Below are 24,916 nucleotides of genomic sequence, written 5' to 3'. Positions count from 1 at the left end.
TCATCTCAGATGTCTGTGGTCATTGTTGCCCATGGGGTATGTGTTTAAAAGGGTGCTTTATTATTTTACTTGCTGTAGGAGTAAAGAGATTAATGAGATTTGATGATCTTATAGCTTTGAAATGATATGTTTATACATCATAGAGGTCACTGTTTGAATTTAATGGAGTCAAAATTGATAAATGATTACAGTAAAATACACACATGCATATAGTGGGAACTAAAATAACCAAGAAACTTGCTGTCAGTTGAGGTAGTGCACAGTTCAGAAGATCACACTGGTCCACCTCTACTGATGTGTTTCTCTCAAGGGGAACTTAAGCCAGCAGACTATTTATACCTCAGCTGTCTGACTGACTGGCGCCCAGGGAACTGGGACACTGTAAATGCGTATGTCTCTTCGTGTGTGTGCCTGTGTTGGTCAGTGTCTAGTTGGAAATGTTTCTTTAGGATGATGTGAAATTTTATATGAAGGTTAGACAGCAAAAAAAGGTGTTGGACACTGCACTTGATGAGACGAAATACGTCAAACACTGCAGTTTAATATACGTTGGACATGTCATCCCACTGGGATGAGGATGTAGCACAGATTTGATATGTTGATATTGTTATTTTTATAAGTTTAAAAGTTAATAAAGGTATGAAACAAATGGAGGACATGAATTTGTCTTTGGTTTTAATATAATCTGAGTCATTATATTGTCCTCCAGCCATCTCACATTTCATCTCTGGAAAAATAAATACATAATGTGATTTTTTAAAAAGCAATAATGGTCCACAGTTATGGATCAGGAAAATTACATGTAAAAATTCTTTAGCAGGAGATAGAATAAAATTCAGCAGAGGCTGAAGGTTAATTTTAGTTTGCATTGCTTTCTGGGCATAACGTCACAAACAATAACTGTCACAGATGAGCCATAATGTCATCTTTCTGGAGTGGCTCTGGTGGTGGGGATCAGATGCTGTTTTTTCTACATTAGATGTGTGTTTTTACAGCTGATATTTTCCGCATTAAAACACAGTTACCAATAACATTAATGCCGACTCTGTTCTGGTGATTGTTACATTGCCATGTACCAACTTCCTATAGGTTGTTCCTTGGTTCAAAAAAGCAAAATGTCTGCGTGTAGGAGCCTTTATCCTCAGTTATTGAACAGTTTTGAAACAAACAAGTAGCGGCTGATCAGTATAACTTAGCTGATTAGATAGTTACATGAAGTCCTCACGTGGTCCCTACAGAGCAGGAACAAAGTGCTTTCCTGGGATCATTGGGCTTTTTTTTCTTTCTTTTTAAAATAATTTAATATAAAATGAAGCAACTGAATGTTGATAACCTGGATGTACTATCCTAGCCATGATATTCATCTTGATTTTATAAAATGTAAGTACTGTATGTAAGTGCACAACACCAGTTCCAAAAACGTTGGTACCCTGTGTGACGTGTAAATAAAAACAGAATGTAATGATTGTCAATTCTCATACATGGGTGGTGGCATTTCTGAATTGTGTCCACATATATAGCTTTTTCTTTGCATGATCGAGCTTTAACCTACATTTGAAGATTGCCCTGCAAACTGTGTTAACACAGTGATTTCTGGCAGCGTTCATGAGCGCATGCAGTTATTTCCAGTAAAGAAACATGTCTGGAGTGCAGTGCAACCAGAGGGCTCAAAAATCACAAGCATCCTGTTTAGAACTTCATGCACACAGAGATTCCTCCTGTTTCTCTAAATATTTAGATGATATTATACACTGGGATCTGCTAAGTCATTTTTCTGAATTTTTCACAATTATTAGGTGATTTTTCTTTTAAATTCTTAGATTTTTCTTGTTGTATCTTCTTTGTTTTTCTGCATATTTGTGCATGTTATTAAATATTTCATCGAGCTCTATTTATTCTGCAAATAAAAGTGACACGTGGACTATTTGTATTTTTAATTAATGGAAGATATTTAGTTACAACAATGAACAACTGAAGAGAAAAGAGAGAATTCATATAAACAATTCCATATACTGTAAACTTAGTATTTTCTTTCATTTATGGGAATTGTAGGCATTTATTGTAATGTTTGCAAGACAGACCATGGAGTCTTTCAGAGACCATGAAATTATGTCATATTTATATGGATAAATCCCTCAGTAGCACATAAGTGGTTTGTCATATTATCATATTTAAGATTCCAAAGTGGGCCGTCCTGTATTTAGGTACTTTAGGAATATTTTTGTGGTAATATTTTTTCAGTAATTTTGCTCAAATCAACTATATAGTGGGGTGATAGAGAAGAATGAAATCCTACAGACAGGGTTGACCCTCGCCACAAGAATTATGTATGAAAATGATTTTAATGCAGAGGGGCTAAAACAGTATAAATATTATGCCTTTTCATAGTTGGGTTATGGATCAACTGAAAGATTTTAAGGAAATCATTTGGACAGCCTGCTAAAATGACATTGCAGTAGTTCAGCCAACATGTTGCAGCAACATGGGCCAGTTTTTGCAGGTCACTTTGGGGACAGGATGCTGCTGATTTAAGTAATATACCACAGATGAAAGAATGTCACTCTAGAAGCCTGTTGAATGTATAAAATATAGAGTAAATTTTGATAAAAGAAAGAAAAAAAAGATTCTCACATGCAGTAGCACTTAAAACCGGGGTCATGCCATCCAAAAAATAATTACATATGCAAGGATAGTGAATCTGTGAGGTTTGTAGAGCTAAAAACAATCCTGGATTTGCCTCAACCCCAAAGTAGAAAATTACAAGTCCTCCAAGACAAGTTTCTAGTAGAATTTTAAAAGTTGCATGCCTACATTTACTGAAAACTGAGTATTTTGAGCAGTTTTTAACTTCAGTAAAGGATTTGCTTCGCTGCTGCAAATGGTAAATCACCTCAAGTATAGAATAGAATAGAATAGAAATACTTTATTAATCCCTTCGGAGAGTCCTCAGGGAAATTTGTGATGACATGACACAATGATAAATGGACAGTTACGTCAGGCTGATATGGCTATTTATTTTCTGTGTGTAAAGCTTTCTGTCATTTCATTACATTTAATGATAGCTAATAGATTACGGTGCATGCGCCCCGGTTGGTAGACCTGAGGAGGGGGGGTGTGTACGTGTCGGAGGCGCGCACTCCTCCGTCGTGACGTCACTGGAGCGCCCGAGCGAGCAGCAGAGCAGCGGGGAAGCCACTAGTGGAAGAGCTGGCAAAGACGGAAAAGAGGGGAAAGACAGACAGGAGGCAGAGCTGGAAACGGAAAGACAGGCACAAAACACGGAGAGACACCCCGAAAGACAGTTCTTCTCCTCGGCTGACAGCCGGTTACGTTACGAGGCGTCACTTTGAGCTGTGACAGATGCAAAATAACTAAAGAGAAGATGTGACTGGCCTTTTTTTTCTCTTTACCCACACAGAGCTTCTTTCACAGCCGAGGGTCAACACAGCCGCAGTGAGTATTGTAGAACTTAGCTTGGCAGTCTGAGAGCGTGCGTGTACACATGCCTGTTTCATTACACAAACCAGCGTGTGTGTGTGTGTGTTGTAGTCACGCTGTCCACTTCTCTCGGTCAGCCTCACGCGGGTTCGCGAGAGTCGTCTCGGGCACGTTGGAGGAATAACAGGAACGTCGGCATCAACATAATTAAAATTTGATGGCCGCTTTGAGGCGCAGCAGTTTCAGGTCAGCTGTGAGGAGGAGACGTACAGTACAGCGTGAGCTCGTGCAGCGACGGCTTGCGTTCGCGTTTTGTTCCATGAAGCAGTTGTAACCGCGCAGCCACAGGCTTTCCCCTGGAATAACAGGCTAATAACACCACGTCTAGTCTCTGTACGGCTAAATGCGATTATCTGCAGGCGGCAGATGAAGCTGCTGACAGTCCAATCACATTCCTGCAATATTCTTTAACAACAGCTGTTTTTTCCACTTATGGTGGGTTTGTCCCTTAAGATCTCTTATAGCTTTTATTAATATTAGTTTAATCCTCTGCTATGGGAGTTTGGGGTCTTGTGTTTGTGTTGTTTCTAACGGGACCCCTCAAGTTTGTCAGCTGACAGATTGCACGCAAATCTACTCATAACAAGCAACTGATAAGACTGAAACTTACCTACTTTGCGCAAAATCTAAATCTGATATGATTGTGTTGATGAGGGCAGAGGAAGGTGGGGGGGTTAGGGTGGAGGTGGGCGCCGTGATTTCCTATTTGTTCCGCCTACAGCTACATTTCACGACACCGCCCCTCCTCCGGGAGAATCCAGTCAGGGGAACTGAGGTTTTTCCTTCCACTGAAATGATCGCAAACGCTGGCATTTTTAAACGTCCACACTCTGCTCAAGGGTTAACAGCACAGCCTGTCTTTGGGATAAAACTGTTCCAGAAGAATAAGAAAACAAGTTATTAGTCATCATCTTAAACACTTGAGCAACAGCTCACCTCTCTGTATCCACATCAAAGGTCGAAGAAATGCCTTAAAGCTTTGCAACAGCATGATCTGACAAAGACAGAAGTTCTTTCAAATAGTTAGAACTGGCTGTCATTGTAACACGTGATGTGTGTTTCCCAGAGGAAACAGTTTATGTCACCTCACTGTGACGGTAGTTTCTAAAAAGACAGATTTTTCATTGGGTTTATGTTGCTCTTGTTTAGGTGGCAAATTGACTAGACAAGCACATTCTTCTACATAGGATGAGCCTGGAGGAGTCCAGCTCTCACCTTTCTCATGAATAAAGTTAGTGTTCCCCTGCATCTGTGATAATAATTATTGAGTCTTGATGGTACACTTGCTGTACTTTATGTGCACCAGTGCATTTATGTACCTGTGTGTGAACTCCTGAATGAATGCACATTTTGTCTGCCCTGTTTGCAACTAGGATTAATTTCCTGTGACACACAAACGACTAGAGCTGATGTTATCTGCTTCATATCGGTGTTGTGCTTTTCAGTGTTTTTATGTGTTACTGTAGATAAGACCAGTGGCACAGGCTGAAGTGCAGAGCTAAAATCTGTATCTGGCCCAGACATCTTCTGCCTATTAAATCAGTCATTGTCACAAACAGCTAATATTTTTCCAGAGGTGTACATTATTGGGTTATTTGTTTAATTAACCATAATCCGTTATGCTTTTTGCAAAGTTAAGATCTTTTTTCTATTCTAGATCCAAACAAATCGACCTAAACAAGTGGAAACTTAATTCCTGTGTGTACATCCTTAGAAAAAAGGTTGTGTATGGTGTGTACAACTTATCTTAGTGCATAAAAATACAACAAACTATAATTTTTATTTCTCACCAGTATTTTGCCCTGACACGAGGACAGACCTGGAATCATGCCCGGTCAGTTATGGTTGAAATCAAACAGCTGCATTGCATGAGTTTCACTTCACAGCTGTGCTAGATGAATGCCTGTAAGGACAAATGCACTGTGACCCAGTGAGAAACTGAACTGGGGCCTAAATTTCTGAAGCATCCAAACCTTTTGGATTTTGAAAAACAATAAAGTATAAAATCAAATGCAGTTGCTTGTATCTGGAGTGTGCAGCCATGATAAAATACATAATCAGTGTGACTATTGATTAGTTATTTAATGATAAAGAAATATATTGTTTTTCATATACTGTACATTGCTGCAGCACCTCTTGTCATCTTCTTCATGAAACAAGCAGTTTTAGCTCCGGGATTTTTAAGGGACCCTGTGAAGGCAGTTGCACCACTTGACTGATATGAATGATATCAGTTTGTGACCTTAAAAGTTTGTGCTTCGAACTTGTTTTGATGGTACACTGACGTTCATTATGCACATTCCTGGAGCCATCGTTGCCCTGCAGCGTACCGAGGCTGAGAAACTGCACTTCCAAATTTCTGTTACCAGCCTGGAGCCTCATGTGGCAAACGCAAGCCACTGGATGTCAACGCACTGACTGTTTTGGTCATGCACTATGAAAAATTGAGCAAAGTAATTCAAGAAGACATTTTTGGAAGAAGCAAGCATTAGAAAGTGACAGAGTAAGGGCCCATTCACACCAGCCCTTTTTTATTTGAATCCTAGCCTGTTTGCTCGGAAAGTCCGCTTTGTTTGGAGAATTGTAAATGTGCAAACGAACAAAGTAGATTCTATCCGCCTATATGCAAATCTCTGTCCGCTTCTAGTGGACCAAATACAGGAAGCGGATTACAAAGCAAAGTGCATTGTGGGCTCAGCATAAAGCATTGTGGGTAAACACAACCAAAACATACGTTGGTGTGGGACGATATGTGGCTCTGGCTGGGAGAAATGGCTTGAAGTCAGGGGTGGAAGAACTCGGTAAAAGTTCTGATAGAAGTATGTTCAAGACAACCAGGATGCAGCTCCATGCTTTGCTGTAGAAACAGAAGTTGTCCTGCATTAGCCAATAAATGAACAAGTTTTCTTCTTTGCTGTGTGTCTCATCTTCTTCTTCAGTAATTCATACAGTGCTCTGACGAGTTATTTAAAAGGTCTGATTCATTCAGCGTGAACTCAAACTCGGTCCAGAAGAATGTTGCACCCCCAACTGAGTCGAGTCTCCATTTGTACCAAGTGTAGCAGCTGATCCCGGTGTGAACGCACCGTAAGAGATAAGACAAGAGTTAGTATGGGACTGACTTTTACTGGCTGGAGAGAGCTCAGAAACAGGATGCAAGATGGATGCTGAATTTGCATCAACTTTCTTGTTTTAACCAGCACCTGTTACCTGTGTCACTACAATGTCAGTTTACTATACTGTGACGGTGTGACATAAAAAAACATGCAGAGCCAAAGACAACAACATAAACACAATTATCATTAAAACAAACACAAATTTCCAAAGCTGTTTCTCTAAATAATATACACATAGTACATGTTCGCCTCACATTAGTAAAATAATTACAACTCTCTTATATCAACGAGTTAGTGGGAGATGAACCCATGAGGAATTTTAGGAGAAGAAAACACTGTAATGTGTCCTTGTGAAGCATTTTAAGCATTTTACAGTCGCCTAAACATTGAGTTTTTTATGTAATCACAACACAAAATGTTTATTTTTGTCAAGATTTCCAGAATCCTGAATGTAAATTATTGAACAACCAACCCTAGGCAGGTGAAAAGGAGATATCTGAGGCATATTCTCAACTCATTTTAGTTAGATAAGCTCAATAAATGTACATTATTGCACCTTTTTCTTCTTTTTTCTTTTTTTGTCACTTCTAAATCCTTTTTTAAAGCACATTTATTTTGAAGTTTGATAACTATATTCCCAGGAAAATATCTCAATACTATCTTGCTTTTTTTCTGTCTAGTAATTCAAAGCTGAGATAATAGGCCTCACAGTTTGACTCTTCAGACAAAGAGAAATACAATTTTTATAGTATTAAAGGTGTTGTGGAGGTATATAAAGAAACAGTGAGAGTTAAAAGAGCCAGATCTGGTGAGCAGTGAGTTATCCCCTTAACTCATCAGACAGATTACGTTGATAATGACCCCAGCTCTCTCCATCAGCGATGCTGTTGCGATGAATTTCAGTGAGATGTTTAACTCCAGACGGTACCAGTGAGTCCTTTCCTGCCACATCAAGTCATAGGAGCCTGACAGGAACAGAGAGTAGAGCAGAACGGAAAAACTTAACATGAATATAATGCTTTTTTATGAGCACCGATCCCCAGGCGAGACACGAACTTTGTCAAATTTGCTGGAATACCAGCCGGCTAAGTTTAGGCTGAGTGTGTTTGTGTGTCACATTGTGTGGTGTGACAGACGGATGTCTGGTTGTCACATAAATAGAGCATGTTGAACACCTTCAGGAATGCTGATGGTGAAAGGGAGAGGTGGTGAGAGGAAGTGAAAGCATCAAGAAGACAAGCGAGAGTTAGAAGTGGGAAAGGAGGAATTAGAAATAGAAGTGTGCTGAGATATAGTGAATACACCACACATGAAGGGATTTTGACCCAATAGCTGTCTGAAAGTCTCATGTCATGATCATATATTCTGTCTCATGACCATCAATCATGTCCGCGTGGCTTTATCATTTCTTTAAGGCTCTCTGCATCATTATGGGCAGTTCAAAGCCAGTGTGGTGAAGATTTTGCTTAGAGTGATATCCCCAGTCTTTGTTAGGCCTCGGACAGCATTAGGCTTTTGAAGACAGAGAATGTGGAAGAAAGGTGAGGCATGGAGCACTGCTGTTAGGTTGTGTTTAGGGAGGTAGAGGATAAAACACAGGGCGGGGTGCGCAGTATGTGCCGGTGTTTCCTGCCGGGTGGTTTGCTGACTTTAAGAGGATGAGGTTATTTTGGTTCTCAGGTTGATTGTTAGGCCTGTTTCAGAATCAGCTCCAGAACGGATTGTAGTTTTGGTGGCACACAAAATAACTCAACATTCAAAATTATTTGAAATATCTTGCTTCAGGATTCTTATGCAGAGTTGTCTTAGAAAAATCAACGCATACTTTGAAATTACTGGTTTTTATTTATTTATTTTTAAAAACTGGACCCTCGATCGTGCACTACTTTGGAACAGTAGCTTGGTGTTGTCAAATATGTGGATAGAACTAAGTTTAGTCTGAAAGTACAAATTTACAGAGCTGAACTTGAATACCTCACTGACCACAAATCAGTTTAATGATGATGAGGCAATTCTTTCTGTTTGTTAACAAATATTAAGCATGTCTATATGCTGTATTTGTGAGCTACATTGTGGTTTAGCTCTCAGAACAGGCAACCACACCTATTTAAACAAGGAAGCCATACCTTTATGTCTGCCTTGTTTCTGTAGACAAAACAAGACTCCACAGACTTTGAAAATTAGATTATTAAAAGATGTATCAAGAAAACATGAAGCAGTAATGTTGCTTATACAATACAGGTTAGACAGTTTAGTTTGTGGAGATGCTGTTCATCATTTCTCACTGTTCAACTTTGCAGCTTTAATAAAAATCTTTTAAAGTCACAAAACCAAGAGCTGCAATCTTTTAGCAATAATTTGTCCACATAATGGCAAATATATTCAGACTAAAACATTAATATTATTTGTATTTTAAGGTATTACAATTTAGATTTGCTTGGCAATTATTATGTATTATGTATTATATAAAAAGTCTCTTAAGAGCTTATTGAAAATGATTGAATTTTTTAAGGTATATTTGTTGGAACCTTGTTATCTTTGCTAGCTAGCATGTTGTTCAGATTACTGCATTACCATTAGCCGATTAATCAACAACAGTTCTGGTAACTGCTGAGACAACAAAAATAAATTACAAAAAACAAACAAAAATAACCAAAAATTCTTGCTACTGAAACATAAAAGTTTCTTCAGCTTCTTTGTTTTTAATCTAAACATGTTTTAGGGTTTGCTCGTAGCCAGAAAAATAAAAAACAAGACATTTAAATGTCACGACCTTTAGCAAATTCTGATGGGCATTTTATGTGCGATAGGCTGACAGCTTGCAGTCCAAACAACTAACTGATTAATGGAGAAAATGCATGCTTTAACCCTGGATTATGAAATAAAAATGGATTTTCTGTTTGGAGCTGCATAAATAGATGAACAGCTTTGCATTGTGGTTCATCAAACTTACAAAAGAAAAGAAAACTAAAGAAAAAGTGTTGTGCAGCATTCATCAGCAGATGAAGATGAACAGTCTGGAAGCTGTGATTAAAGCAAGTGGTCAGCTGAAGATTTGCTGTGTTTATGGTCAACAACAAACTTTTGTAAACTTCCAGTGCAGCAGATATTTCTTAAGGTGTCACCACATTGGTTTTACGCATTTGTGTGAAAAGGCCAGAGGGATGGTTAGTCTGCTGACAGACTTCATAAGACTTTGACAGTCATATGTTGATGCTTGTTGGATCTCATGACAATATCTGCGTCATGAGTGTGATTATGGATTCTCAGTTGTTGTTTTTTTTTCCTATTTTTGGCATAATTTGGACTTTTCTCCTTTTGTAATCTCTCATGGAAATCAGGTAAAACTGGAGATCACCCCCAGCTCGGTTAGCACCGAAAACTGCCACAGATACAAATCTTCCACCTGTGGGAAAAACTGGTGATTTAAACATGTGACCCTTAGACTTGAACCTCAGAAAGCACAACATGACCACTGTTGTGGTTTCCATGAAGTCCTCAAGCCAATGAAAATAAGGAGAAGTGCTTATGTTTGCAAAGCCATGTGATACATTGATGACCTTCCAATTTGGGTGCATGTGTGCATTAATGCATGCTTGACAAAAGCTAAACACTCTGTACTTTTTGGCATTAGAGTGATAACTGGGACATGAGCAGATACATTATCTACAGGTCAGCAGGTCCCAAGGGGTGGTGGGGGGGAGGAAAACCCCAACTCCACACTGTGTCTCTGTGCTCATATTGGCCTTAATAAAGCATGAGATATGTACATGTTTTTGGCAACATGATCACTGAGCTGATTTGGATGAATGTTCTTCTGCATGCCTGTAAATGTGCTGGCAGTATCTTTGAAGGCTGATTGATCTCTGTGCATATTTTGTAGTGTGTGCTTGTCTGTGGGTGGATGTGTGCATGTGCTAGAGGCAGGGTCTTGGCCTGCTTCTTTCCAGGTGTGTGTTTTTGGCCAGAGGGGAGATGGAACAGATGGTCCCTGTTTATGTTTCAGTGTGTGTGGCTGTAATGTTTACCTGGCAAGAGATCTTCACCTAACCAAGAACAACTACAAAAAAAAAAAGATAGAAGATGAGTGTGACTGTTAGGAGTACTACCTTGTACAGGAGACTTTAAAGGCTGGCGTGTTAAGAGAAAGGATTTTTTTTTCCATATCCAAGGTTTTTGTGTTTGTTTAACTTTTGTGAGCAATGTCACTCTTGATAACATTCAGCTGAACTGTTCACTGATTTACTAACTTGACAGATAAGCACCAGTTTTAATCAAAACCACAGTACCTAGGAACAAGAGGGTAAATTTTTAATTTAGTATTTAATTATTTAATATTCAATATTTAATTATGCTCTGTACTGAGGTGGTGAGCCACAGGAAGTAACTCATTTTTGTGTGCTGAGTGTACAAAAAGCTGCTCTGTTCACCTTTAGTAAGGGGAGAGTGTGGATTAGATGAACAGAGTGTGTGTGTGCGACAGCTCAAATGTCCACTGACCCGAAAATGACATAACTGTCTCCAAGGATACATAAATGGCTGAGTCATTACTTAGTTTTTGTGTATCTACCCCCCAACAAATAGAATAAAATTACGTGAAATAAACTAATGTTAATCTGAAACCTTCCACAGGCTTCGTGCAAACTGATTTAAACATTGCATAAGCTGGACAGTTCAGGAGCCCTGGGAGATAAGAGCATCCATAACAGTGGACTTAAAATGTCAGTAAACACTGAGATGTTTATCAGAAACATGCGCTCATAAATTATGTTCAAAATGCAGTAAAATGTTAAACTGAGTCCCCAGAGGGACACAGCAGGAATGGCCTGTTTCATTATATTCACTGCTCTGAAAATTAGGGATAACGAATGACATAATCAGTTTTGATTTATTTATTTCATCCAACATGCACAGACTAGTTCCAGTCTTTATCGCTAAAAGCATTATTTCTGGATGCTTATAGCAATAACATGGCAGATGTTATTTTTGGGAACTACTTGAAAATTGATCCTTTTATCCAGTGTGAATAGTGATTAACAGAAAGACAACTAATGGACATTTTAACTTGTTTTTATTGTTAATATTGTATAGCCAAATGGTAAAAAAATGACAAGAAAACAGTTCCTAATGAATAAAATTAAACAAATGTATGAATGGATGCCAGTAGGGGGAACAAAAGCAATTAATTGCATGTTACATGATGCCAGACAGTGTATGACACTTGCTGCAGGACAGTATCTTTCTTTCTCTGCCCAGAACATTGTGAGCTGTCATAAAGGAGCAATGCGAAGTGGAGGAAAAAAAGCATCCTTTGTAGAAAGAGATATTAACCTTAACTTTCTATTACTGTGAATGCGGATGCAGCTCAGTAGTATAATGTAACTTTATTTAACTTGCAGGTAATGCTTGTTGACATTTGTGGGTTTTGTGGCAGGCTGCTAAGTTAACTTAGAGGTTTTGTCTCTGCAGTTTGTTAGAACAGCTGAACAAAGCTGCAATATGCCTTTTTTAAGATTAGACAATGATCTTTTAGTCTCTAACAATAATAGATGAGATTACTAACTTAATCTTTGTTTCTTTCTTTCTTTCTTTTCAGGCGATCACATTATCCCAGGCATTGTGGATCATCTTGCTTCCTTTATCTACTGGGATTCTCTGCTGATTACCACTTTGTAACAGAGCACATGGATTATGAGGAGGTTGGAAAGGCCTTGATCACAGCTATGTCACCACTGACAGATTTCAAGTAAAGAGGAGCTACAGTAGAAGATTGACAGGAATCTGATCCTTTACAGGTTGTTTTGGGGACACATTTGTTCCTTTTTCTGATTGGTGTAATTTTTAGCATGTATTTTTAATTAACTAGTTATTTGACCCAGAGAGCTTTCCGTATAGCACACACCTGTCATTGTTTCACCATGTACGGTAGTTCCCGATCTGTCTCAAAGCTGGACGTTGTTGGATCCAATGGTAACGGGTCAGCGTCAGGGAGTCCTGGCCGCTCACCTCGCCTCCCTCACTCCCCACGTTTAGGACACCGGCGTAACAGCAGCAGCAGCTCCACTGGTGGGCTCACTGGTACTGGTAAAACTCTATCCATGGAGAATATCCAGTCCCTGAATGCTGCCTATGCAACTGGTGGGCCTATGTACTTCACTGACACAGCTGAAGACCTGATCGGCATTGGGAGTCTGGGCAGTGGATTGAATCCCACTGCACCAAAAAGCACCATGACCCTGGGCAGGGCGGGGGCCAGGGTTCCTTATGGGGTCAGAGCGGCTGTCATGGGGAGCAGTCCTAATATAAACACTGGAGGAGGAGTGGGGAGCAGCGGAGCCGTCATGCCCAGCGATGCAATAGCGTTTGGAGGAGAACTGCAAAACCAGCCTCCACAGGCAGCTACTGTGCCCCACTCCATGAGACAGGTGAGATTCCACCATGTTTATTCCTTGTTATTTGTGCCTGCCAGCTTTAAGTCAGCAGTTTGTGAGCTGATGGTTGAAACACCTGCTAAACAGATGTGGCCAATTTGTTGCTACAGAAAGAACATTATAAAAAGCTGCTACAGTATGTTGTCTGAAGACTGCTGGGCTATTCTTCCTCCTGGAACATATACAAAAGAAACGTGAAAGGAAACGTTAAACATTTTCTAATGTGTTTATGCTTTATTTCAAAAGATCATGTTTGACTGCAAAAGTGAGATGTAAAGGGGGATGGGGGAGTGGTAGTCTAGAGGTAGACATGGATCTGGAGCCCCTGGGTTCAAGTCCCTGTTAAGATGAAACCCTCCAGGTCCAAATCAGGACCTTAACCCTCCAACTACCCCCCAGGCACGGAAATATGGCAGCCCACTCAGACTTTGTCCATCTAGAGATGGGTAAAATGCAGGGCCTTATTTCCCAATTGGGATGAAAAAAAATATATATTATTGTTAAAAATAGTCAAGTTCTGTTAACTACATCAGCTCATTTCAGTGCCATCCCACATCAGCTGGTCAATCAGCTGTTTCCTTTTCTGTCCATTGAGTTGGTAAATCTCAAAGATGGCTCTATTAAAGTGCACTAGCCTTTAATCTATGTTTTATTCTATGTATTGATTTCTACTCATTTCTGATCCATCCCACAAAATAAATAAATAAAAAGTCTATTAATTGGTGCCGCACTGCCTTGACAAAACAATTGAAACATACTACTATATTTTTAGCTTTGTTAAAACCGCACGTTTGGCTTAGCATTACTTTGAAACTCATGCATTGCCACAATCAGCCTTGTAATAAGTTTTCACTGAAATATGATCTTGTATTGATGATGAAGTAGTTGGAGCACGAGGCAAAGCCTTTTTAAGAACAAAAAGTTTTACAGTCTGGAAAGATGGCCAATTAATGTGTGAAAATTAACATGCCCTTTGAGCAAGCAAGAAAAAAAATCCAGTGATTAAAAAAACACTAGTTCTTTTCAGAAAATTAGCTGACCTTATTTTGTGGCTGAACTTGGACTTGGATGCAGCTGAAGTAATCCCAGATCATGCCTGTCACGATCATTTAAGATTTAACAACAAATTCCCCTGGAAATTGATGGTTCGCCACTATTTTTCCAGGTTTTGAATATTGTGGGTAAAATTATTAGTTACAAATTAAATTTAAAGGAGAAATTTCTCACACCAAACAGAGAGACAGTCCTTACCTCCTTGCTCATATTTTTCCTCCTATGAAACATTGGGGATGTGGTCTCTAAGTGAAGAGCTATCGAGCTTTATCCTCCCATCTTTCCTGATGGAAGTGTTGTTAACTACAATGGCTTTTCATGATCAAAGATGTCTGAATAAAAGAGTGGTTTGTTTCACAGCACAACAACTTTAAAGCTCAGATGACAGTACATATATCTAGCTAGCAAAAGTTATAACTCAACATTGGTTAAAGCGGAAATACTCTGAGACTAACTTCCAGTGGCCATGCACACTTGGGACAAACTCAGAGATAATTTTCATTTATTTTTTTTTTATTTTTAACAAATCTCACTCAACCAGCTTTGTAAGTTCTCCTGCAAAAAATTGTGCTTCTTATGACCATGGCCCACATACAGATGGATGCTTCTCTTAATAACGAGTTAGGGAGAGGCTACCTTTTCCATCATTCCAGTCCCTGGTGACCAGTTGACCCCCCTGAACGTCTGACACTAAAATGTGGAGGAAAGTATTTGTCATTATCAAATCAAACCTCAAGCCATCATTTTGAAGTTTTATTAAGCAGATCGATCAGGGAACTTGTATGGCAGAAAGCCGTTCAGCATTTTCAGTATATAGTCATAAACTCACCCTCAATGCATTGGGCAGTTCTTAATCATATTTCAGTACTTTGAACAATCCTCCTAACTATTTTAATTGCTTGATGCAAACTAATAGTTTCACCTCCCCGAAACTGAGTATAATCTTTTCCACGACCACAGGCTGTGTCTCCCAATCTAGTTATAGTATTTAAGAAGCCACAACTGCATCTGTTTGCAGTTAGTAATTTATTTATTATTATTTTATAATTATATAATTCTTAGTTTTCCTTCTCCCTGTTCAGCACTGTTGAATATTTTTCTTCTTGTGCAGGCGTCTTATACAACCTGTTCAAGTCCTGTTGTCTTGGCCCAAAGTCTGACAGTGTGAAGTGACACAGCAGGGGGCCTTTCATACCCATTTATCTCCATCCATCCATCAAACCAACCATCCATCTACTTTCTTGCCGGTTATCCGGGGTTGGGTCTCAGGGGCAGCTGCCTAAGTAGGGAAGCACAGACTTTTGCAGTCCCTCCAGCACATCCTGGGTCATTCCTGGGGTCTCCTCCTGGTGATACATGTCCAGAACACCTCACCAGGGAAGCGTCAAATAGGCATATAGCATCCTAACCAGATGCCCGAGCCACCTCATCTGGCTCTTCTCAATGACTTGGAACAGCGGCTCTACTCTGAGCCCCTCCAGGATGACTGAGCTTCTTACCCGATCTCTAAAGGAGAGCCTGGCCACCCTGCGCAGGAAAATCATTTAAGCTGCTAGAATGAGCTTATGAAAAAAATAAAATAAATAAGAGATTCCAAGTTCTGCTTGGCAAACAAAATATTTAGTCATGCTAATAATTTGTACACTATCTCTGTGGATCCAGGATGTGGGATGTTTCAGCTGAATTTAGCCAAACCTTTAATGGGTATTATTATCTTCTTAAGCCACCCTTCAGCTAAATAAAACAGCACAGTGTGGGCATTCATACAGTATTTTAAGGTCTGCTCCCCCACCACCTCTGCACCATCAGTCACAACCTGAGAGCTCTTCTTGAGAAGTAGCTCTCCTCCTCTGTTTGCTTGTAATTACTTCCTAAAATAAAATAAAATGCTATATCATTGCTTTCATTTGAAGTCAGTGTACAGGTTTTTCTGTACTATATGTCACATAGTATATGTACATTAATTGCTAGTATCCACACTTCAGCTCTGAGGATACTAAGCAGTTTTTTAAAAATTATTTTATTAATTTTTATCAATATACATACATACATACATAAAAAAATGTTAAAAAGATAAATAAAAGCCCTTTATACAAATGCTCTTGTCATAGTAGAAATATTTACATTGATATAGTCAAGAAATGGTTTCTTTTTCCTTTCAAAAGTATTAATTTTGGAGCGTCAGAAAGTCCAGAGGTGTGTATTCCATTATTGTCCTTTGCCATCCTGCAGCTGAGGGGACTTCATCTGTGATCCAGTGCTGTGAGGGACCGAGGCCAAGGATGACGAGAGCATAGGAGGATTTTTAAAGAAAAAGTCTTTTGACATTTAATTTTACAAAAAAACAACAAAAGTACAAATTCCTTGGTAAAAGTTCTGGGCCCATAAAAGAGGTCAACTAAACAGAACATCAACATAAGGAACTGAAAACTAACTGACCTAACAAACTGACGCACAAGGGAAACTTTATACTCTGGCTGATCAGACCATTTTGACACAAGAGGGAAATACATAACATAATCATCTTCAGCTAACTTAATAAACTTAACTAATTCACAACAGAACTTAAACAATTTAGATTCATAACTCATTAGGGAAACAGAAATCTAAATAATCATACTTCTACATAAAGAACAAATAAAGTAATACAAAACAATAGAAAATCTAAACCCTTGTCCCACTCTCTTTTTGCAAGATGGATGAGTCCAATTAGGCTGTAGCCTCGTCAAAGGAGATCCACCTCAGCTGGGACTCTTAGCAGGCTTGGGCCTCCCACACAGCAACTTCCCCAGGAACTAGTAACTCAAAGAAAAAATGCATATTAACTGAAAATAAACCAAACTAACAAGGTGACAAGAATGAGTCAACTAAAAGTGTGCACCCAATCAGTTAACCCCCCCTGCCAAACTTGTTAAGAAAAATGTGAAATATAGAAGAAATGGTAAATATTACAAATAAAATGATTTAACTGAAATGAGGAAAAAGGTTACCAGACCAGGCTCAGTGTGTGGCTGCCTAGGCGGCCATCACAAGTGCTGAAAAATATTTTTCCTGGATTAATGTCAGAACAAAATACAGTTTTTTCCTGATATATACCAGAACAAGGGAAACCAGGTTGAGCGTAAGCTGACATGTTTACATGGGTGTTAGATAAAGTGATGTGATCAGTTGTGTGTTTACACGATGGACAGATTTAATACGACTGTAACGCTTTTGACATGCACAGTGCCTACTAAGTTTTTTTTTTTTCTTTTGAACCTTTTGAACGCCAAAATGCACAATAGTCCTTAAATTGTTCAGTTTCTAGCAAAAATGTTGTATCCGCCAAAGTCCTGTTTTGTTTTGCTGTCGCCATTGTTCAAGTCTTCCCTGAAACTCATGACACGTAACCCCCAATTGGTTCAAGCATGCGCAGAAACAACATACACCACAGAACGACTAGAATGAGTGTATGCATGGTTATTTTTTTCCTGCTGATCCGATTGTAAAAAAGTTTAAACCACCCCTCTCAATCGGATTGGAAATTCTTTCCAATCAAGGCCGATTGGATCAGCTCATATGACACATTTTTATTCTGATTGGACATTCGATCCGTTTGAAAGTGCTCCATGTAAACGTAGCTACTGAGTGAGGTCTTATATTTACGACAGAATGGAGAGACAGCTTTTTGGAGAGATGGTTAGGAGAAACAGTTGCATCGCTCTTGCCGGATTACAAACCATTATTTTCCTTTGATTATGTCAGATGTCTTCCCACATCTTAGTTATCACAAGACCCAACTCCCTCTCCTACAATACTCCTAGTGCAGTCTCTCTAACCAGCATAATATTTGTTAGTCGCAGCTGTTTCATGGGCTGAGTGTAGAGTAAATATGGAGTCTTTTCATTTTATCTTCTTGTCTTTGTCAGTAGGTTTTAGAAAGAGTAGCTCACTTTTAGAGATACCCAGTCACATTGTTCAGTTACGATCATTCATCCATACTTTTCCCTTTTATTTTACCCATTAATTTGGACTGTGGGAGGAAGCTAGATTACTTGTGAAAAGAGAAACGTTTTTATAGAAGCTATTCATACTAGCTATACTAGCTTATATTTAGTCTTGTGGCTCTATACTGTGCCCCTTCATGTACAAACATGGTGTATCTGAGAGTAGCATCAATGACCAAATTTATATTGATTCAGTCAGAGAATGAATTACAAGGAGGAGCTGAAGTGGATGAAGGATGCAGAGCAAAGTAAGGCAGGTGAAAGAATAACTCACTGTGTAAAATTTGCCTTTTAAATATTTAGAAGAAAATCAGCTGACTGATCAGCTGATGAGAGCCAGTGGTGAGATCAGCTGCTATATTAAGACGTGGGATCCATGAACTATCCTCAAATTGTGACCGTTGTAGATTGGTAAAATGTCATTGCTGTAAAACACAGTCATGATATTGCTGTCTTAAAATTTCTAATGATGTTTTTGTTTTACCAGGTGAGAGACGGTGCTATGTCAGACCTTCAGACACAGTTAAGAGAAGTACTCAGAGAAAATGAGCTGCTGCGCAGAGAGGTAAGGAATCATACACACACATATAGATCTGTAATGATAAATGTATTTATTTTACAACAAATTGTGTCTCCTCTTGCTGTTTAATTCCAAGAAATTCTTAGCTTTGAATTTCAAACAAAGATTAAAGCTATGAACTAAAAAGCCGAAGGCCAGTTTATTTAATTTAATTGTAAACAAATATGCATTTAGTAGAATAAAGTAGTAATGTTTTATGTTGGTTTCTTTATAGCTGGAGGCTAAAGAGTCGAAGTTAGGCTCGTCTATGAACTCCATTAAGACGTTTTGGAGTCCTGAGCTGAAGAAAGAGAGAGCTCTCAGGAAGGATGAAGCCACAAAGATGGCCGTCTGGAAGGAACAGTACAGAGTGGTGCAGGAGGAAACACAGGTAGGAAAATTATGCCTGAATGGACCAAAGATTTTTGGGAGATTTAAAAAAACATTGCTGTAGATGCTTACAGAAGTGCTATGCATGAACACGTTTAGATGAGCACACTCACGAGGGACACTTCACTGAATAAAGTTTTTTTTATTGTGATGTGAGGGCTTCATTCTTTTCAAAAGTGAACCAGTGTCAGCTGAGTTGCAGCTGCAATGTTGTGGCCAAATTACGGTCCTGCCATGAGAATACTTTTTTTAACAAGCTTTCATTTTCGGTAAAACATGGTAAAGTGCAGTTAAAGTGTTTTCCTGCCACTAAATGAAGTCATAAATCAGCCTTTGTTTCCCCTGATGAAATACATAATAACATGGACACTGAAGGCTTGTGCTGGTGGTGTCCTTCAAAAAAATCTTTGTAGTTCCCTCACTGAAGTGTTCAGCAAACACCTTTAAGGGAGTTCCATCTTATTTTACACAGATTTTGTGCAGAAATTGGTTGTTTGACTGCCAGCAAGTTGATGTTTACCTCAAAGGAAAATAACCACCTATCTTTGGAGTCATACATGCTGCGCTGTGATCTTTTCTAATGTGCAGAAAAACTTTGAAATATATCTCCCCTTGCAGCTTTTTCGTAAATCCATGACGTACAGCTTTAGTTTTTTTTTGGTATTATGACATGCAAATTTGTTCCTCAAGAACAGTTAATTGATGTTTAGTAGGTTTATAGAAACTGAAGCATCATTGTGTAAACTGTAATTTCCTGTTAGGGCTTGGGTTGATTTCAACATCTCTGGAGCTTCTCCAGTACCTGGATTTTCCTAAACTGAGGAATCCATGTTTAGCTGAGACACTGTTAGCTTTTAGCTATTGCTATAGGCAGTACAGACGTATGAGATAGTAGTTGTATTCAGTTCTGTCTGTAAACTACATGGAATAAAGGAGTTTAATGGACATTTGTGGTGGATTCATCTCACTGCTGTAAGACTCACAGATAAGCAGGCTGCCTGGTCGGGGACCCCCAGCTGTCTGTTGGTGCTGCAGCCATCTGGATGATGGAGAGACTCAGTTAGTCTGGCAGCAGGCTGAAACATTATACAAGAGATGACATGCACACATACACACTCCTGGCCTTTCAGTGTCTTTTGTCCCACATCATCATAGTGAAATGAGAAGAGAATTCTCCCTTTATTTTTAATTTCAAAGAAACTGCATTTAAATTTTGGTCTGTCAGATACACTTGCCTGTAGAAGCTCATCGTTTTATTTTAAGTTGCTCCTAAAAAAAAAGTTAATTCAGTATGGAATCAAATGTGGGAACGGACTCCAGGTTGTGAAACCAGATATAAAAATCAGGCAGAGTGAGTTTTCCATACGTTTGATGTGTGTGGGAAAGAATACAGTATGCATGTTCCTGCAGATGTGCAGCCGTACTTGAGTGAGAGTTGATTAGATGAACAAAGGAACAAATGATACGTTGGTTAATCTGTCAAGCAGCTGACCTGCTGCCAGACCCTCGTGGCTTTGACACTTACTCTCACTTTTCTGTGTGTGTGTGTGATGTAACCATTAGTGATCTCGTGTTACAACATGTAAGAATATTTTCTGATCTCTGATGTTGGGAAATGTTTTCTCTTTTGTTCCTCTTGATCCATTTAATTTTTTTCCTGTTCACCTCAGGCTCTTTGGTTCCTGACATTGACATTGTCTTAGTGTTAGAAGTGGAATGAAGTTACATTCTGGTAATTTTAAGATATGTGCATCCAGACACGCCCACATACACTGACTCACACCCCCACAGAGGAATGCTTTTCCACCCTCTGTCCTTCCTCTTTTCCTTCATCCTCACCTCCTACTTCATACTCGACTCCCTTTCTTCATATCTCTTCCACCAGCTTCTGCTTATCTTTTCCGCCTCTTTCTGCACTCCTTTGCATTTTTCCCTTTCTGATTTCAGTGCATCTCTGTAAACTAACAAGAAGAAGCAAACAGCATTTTTAATCCCATGTTTATAGATAAAAGAGCCAGTTAATTATATATAGTGATGTATAATATTGTCACACTTATATGTTTATAGTTCTGTAGTCTGATAATAAACATGCAGTCATGTGAAAGCTGAAGGTAGACCCCATTAGGCATGTCTAATGTAAGGGTTTTATAGATTATGTCCTAATTGTAAAAACTTTTTAAAAGACTTTAAATGTATTTTATGTGGTATTAATCTATTGATCTTAAAATCAACATTCAGATGATGTGATGTGTTCCACTGCACGTCTGTCGGTTTGCTTTACATCTATTGTCTAAGAGAAAATGCACCTTTCAGTTAAATTATTTAAACAAAATTAACTATGCTGTCATTTTTTTTCTAATGGTATTAGCATTAGCTACATTATACATATGTAAAAGAAGGTTTAAAAGACGCTATCCACAAACTAATCCCGGAGGAAGAGTTAAATACATATATAAATACTGACGTCTACTCAAATGTTTTTGATTTGAATTCAGGGCTGCACGTTTTTGGGAAAAGTGATATTCCAGTTATTAAAATCAGTATTGGGATATGTGATTACGATATAATAAACAAATGGGATCATGATTCATCTTGCTGAACTGGAAACACAGAATTATTTACTGCAGTCTTATTTTCTCACAAGTAAAATCAAATAAAATATAGAGTAAAAATAAGAACCTAAAAATAAAATAAGAGATTTTTTTGGGGGGGGGGACTAAATCAGTAGGTGCATTTAAGTAGGAAGTGACATAATCTCATTAATTATATTTCAGCTTCAGCTGACTGGTGGTGTCTGGTTTTGTTCAGCCATCTCTTTACTAGTCATGCATTCTTTCTACTTTTCTTCACTCTGTCTGAGGTGCTGATGTTAGTTTGTTGTAGTTTTGTGTGATACATCAACTTTAATTCAGTACCTCTCTCTGTCATTTTTGTTTTCACGTCATTGTTAACCATGTTTCTTAATTATATGATGAGCTCCGTTTTCACTGAATGAAGCAAAGATCTTAAATTATTGGCTGTTTGAAACTAGCAGCACAGAGGAAGGTGGATGGTTTTTCTTTAAGGGGAGGAAAGCAGTGACAAACATGGATGCTCTCAGTCATATTAGATGGGAGACAGTTTTGTTTACACCCTTTTCAAGCTTTAAATCAGCCTCACCTCCTGCACTGCAAGTGGTAGTCACTTATCACACCTTTTACTCGTTATAGCACTCTTTGTCTCGTTCTTGCTGGTCTCTTTCTTTTATTTTCTCACCACATCCCCGCCACCACCGGACTTCTTCTCTGTCACCCCACCCCTCTTCCTCCTTATCTTCCTCTTTTCATTCTCCATCTGGGCCTGTGGAGCCGCTTTGCTCCAGAACTCTCTTCAATAGAGCGGACACGCACTAGTCCAACAAAATCTACTGATCTGTATACAGATGCCCACTCGTTTTCATCGTGTCTGTTTCCTGACACTTCCAGTCTTGCTTTTTTTCATTTGTCTTGAGCAAGTGTGTGAAAGTGTTCACCCGATTTGTTCCACCTCTGTGATCTCAGTAGGTAGGAGGAATATTTGGTGCAGAAAGGAGGAAAACCTGAAAAAAATAAAAGTTAAAGGAATGTTTGGAACGCTCAAGGAAAGCCTCACTTTCTACGCTCTATGTTCATCCTTCCCCTCTTTTTATTAGTTTATTTTCTAAGACTTTCTCTCACACTGCTCCAGTTTCTATTTAATAAATAACTCCAAACCGGAGGCAAGCAGGCATAATGATTAATTGTAACCATGACATCTACGTTTTAGCTTGCATTTGACACCTCACCCTCCCAACAATAACGAGGAGTTTTGCTCTCAGAGTGCTTGCTTCTTGAACTGTTTTCTGCACTAAATCAAACCGGCTGAACAAAAAGCACTCTGTCTGTCCGTATCTACCACTGCTGGATTCAATCCATCATCTACTGTACTCCAGGCGAGCCACGTGACGTCAGCAGCAGAGTGAGTGTGAATGTGTGTGAGACACACTTAGAGGAGGACCACTCTGTGTATACTGTATGTTTATGGGGGTTGTGTGCATTCTTAATTTTATTTAACCATCTCATCTATTTCAGGTGGACTTCATATTTTATAGAAAATGTGTATTTGAGTTTATTTTTGCATGTTTCATTGTTTTATATGTTTGTGTTTGGTGCGTTTAGAGAGATGTTACCAGGAGGGGATCTTTGTCTTTGTTGGCAGGCATATGTATGTGTCATGTTTTATATACACAAGTGTGTGTGTTGTGCACACATGGGTGCAGAGATATGTATACAGATATGCAGAAACATTTCTGGCATAGGATGCCTATTTTTATCGAATGCATTTGTTAGAATGAAACAATATATGAGTTTTATGGAAAAGGAAGGTAATTGGCAGAGTTTATTAGAAGCTGTGTGTGTGGGGGGGGGGGGGGGGGGGGGGGGGGGGGTGTGTTTGAAAGTGGCACAGTTGCCATTGGCTGTTGTAGTTTCTGTGCTGCATTGTTTTCATTCTCTTCAATTATTTAACTTAATAGTCAAGGTGCTGGTGGGAAATGGGCCTGTGTTTGTGTATGTTTGTGTCTGCCAGTCTAAAAAGGGAAGTAAACTTTCCCTTCCATAGCAACATAAGTCTTATTCAGAGTCTGTTTTTTTATTAGATTTTAGATTATATTTTATTTAGACTTTCTTTAATTGCCTAAAATAGGGCTGGGCTATATGAACCAAATTTCAGATATCAATATTTTTTATCTGAATCACGATATACAATATATATCGTGATATATATATATATTTTGTGAAGTAACTAAAGAGACAGTTCTAATTTACAGCATTGAGATAAATGCACTTTTATTAGGGATCAGCAGCACATGTGCAATAAAATAGTTGTCTGAAATTAAAGTAGCTGTTCATTAAATTAAATGCCCTTAAGACAAAAATAAAGAAAAATACTTTTCAATGACATAAAAAAAATACAGTTGTGCAAAATGCAAAAAGAAACCTTAATTATAACTTAAAACAGTCTATTGATATAAATAAATTCTCTCAATCAATATCATGTGTGAAAAGTCTCCGATATATTTATAATTATATTTATATATATTTGAAAATCTCCATATATTGTTCAGCCCTAGCCCAAAGTGTCTTTAATGTGGCTCTATTGTGCTCTTTTCAGGCTAATTTATTTTAATGCGAGTCCACGAGGGCAGGAATCAGTCAAGCATTTTTCACAAACACCTTTATTTTTTTTAAATCGATCCACTTTGCAGAACCTAAGATCAGCCTCTGCCAGAAACAAGCAGAATGAGACTCTTTCTATTAAGCCCCGCCTCCCCCGATGCAGGCTGCCTCTGATTGGTATATTCCAATATGAAACATGAATGATGGTGATGCTGGAAGTATGGAAATGTAAATTGAACATTTTATGGGTGAGCACACACGCAATTTTAGGAAAACTGATGTTTTTTTCTGGTGTTTCTAGGCTAAAACAAAACTATTTCAAAATTCATAAAAATAAAAGTTTGCCAAAATGCAGTCAAGATATATTAAACCAGGCATGCCCAAAACAGAAAAAGCCATCTCAGTCTCTGGAAACATGCTTAGCTCTACTTTCATCTGCTGACTCAGGTAAACTTTGTTTTATCACCCGTAAGAATGAAGAGAAAGTTTAGAAATAACTGAACATGAATGCAGTATAAGTGTGCACTGATATTATATTTTAGAGTGCTTTTATGAGTTTACATAATCACATCTAAAGACAAATACTCAGAACAAGCTCAAACAGCTGACAGGAACAGTAAAAGCACATTAGATCAGCTTCTTTGCTGACCGAGTAAAGACGTATAAACGCTGCACAGCACTTAATGTTATTAAATCGACATTTCAGTTG

At 38.6% G+C, this 24,916-nt stretch overlaps 1 protein-coding gene across 9 annotated transcripts in view; it reads left to right on the top strand.

Moving 5' to 3' along the window:
* Positions 1 to 3,171: 3,171 nt before the first annotated feature.
* Positions 3,172 to 24,916, top strand: part of LOC121634478 (ELKS/Rab6-interacting/CAST family member 1-like) — a 142,229-nt gene continuing 120,484 nt past the window's right edge. For 5 of the 9 annotated variants that reach the window (XR_006009237.1, XM_041977137.1, XM_041977136.1 and 2 more), the window contains exons 1-4: positions 3,173 to 3,453; positions 12,211 to 13,039; positions 18,572 to 18,649; positions 18,879 to 19,034. Coding sequence is in view for 7 of the 9 variants with exons in the window: in XM_041977137.1 (XP_041833071.1) it covers positions 12,533 to 13,039; positions 18,572 to 18,649; positions 18,879 to 19,034 (741 nt within the window). In the remaining 2 variants the exon portion in view is untranslated. Of the gene's footprint in view, positions 3,454 to 12,210; positions 13,040 to 18,571; positions 18,650 to 18,878; positions 19,035 to 24,916 lie in introns of all 9 variants that reach the window. The other 4 variants (XR_006009236.1, XM_041977133.1, XM_041977131.1 and 1 more) reach the window with 2 other exon arrangements.

This window comes from Melanotaenia boesemani, chromosome 23, assembly GCF_017639745.1.
Source record: "Melanotaenia boesemani isolate fMelBoe1 chromosome 23, fMelBoe1.pri, whole genome shotgun sequence".
Classification (NCBI taxonomy): domain Eukaryota; kingdom Metazoa; phylum Chordata; class Actinopteri; order Atheriniformes; family Melanotaeniidae; genus Melanotaenia; species Melanotaenia boesemani.
Note: the sequence above shows the minus strand (reverse complement) of the source record. Positions and strands in the feature narration are given on the sequence as shown.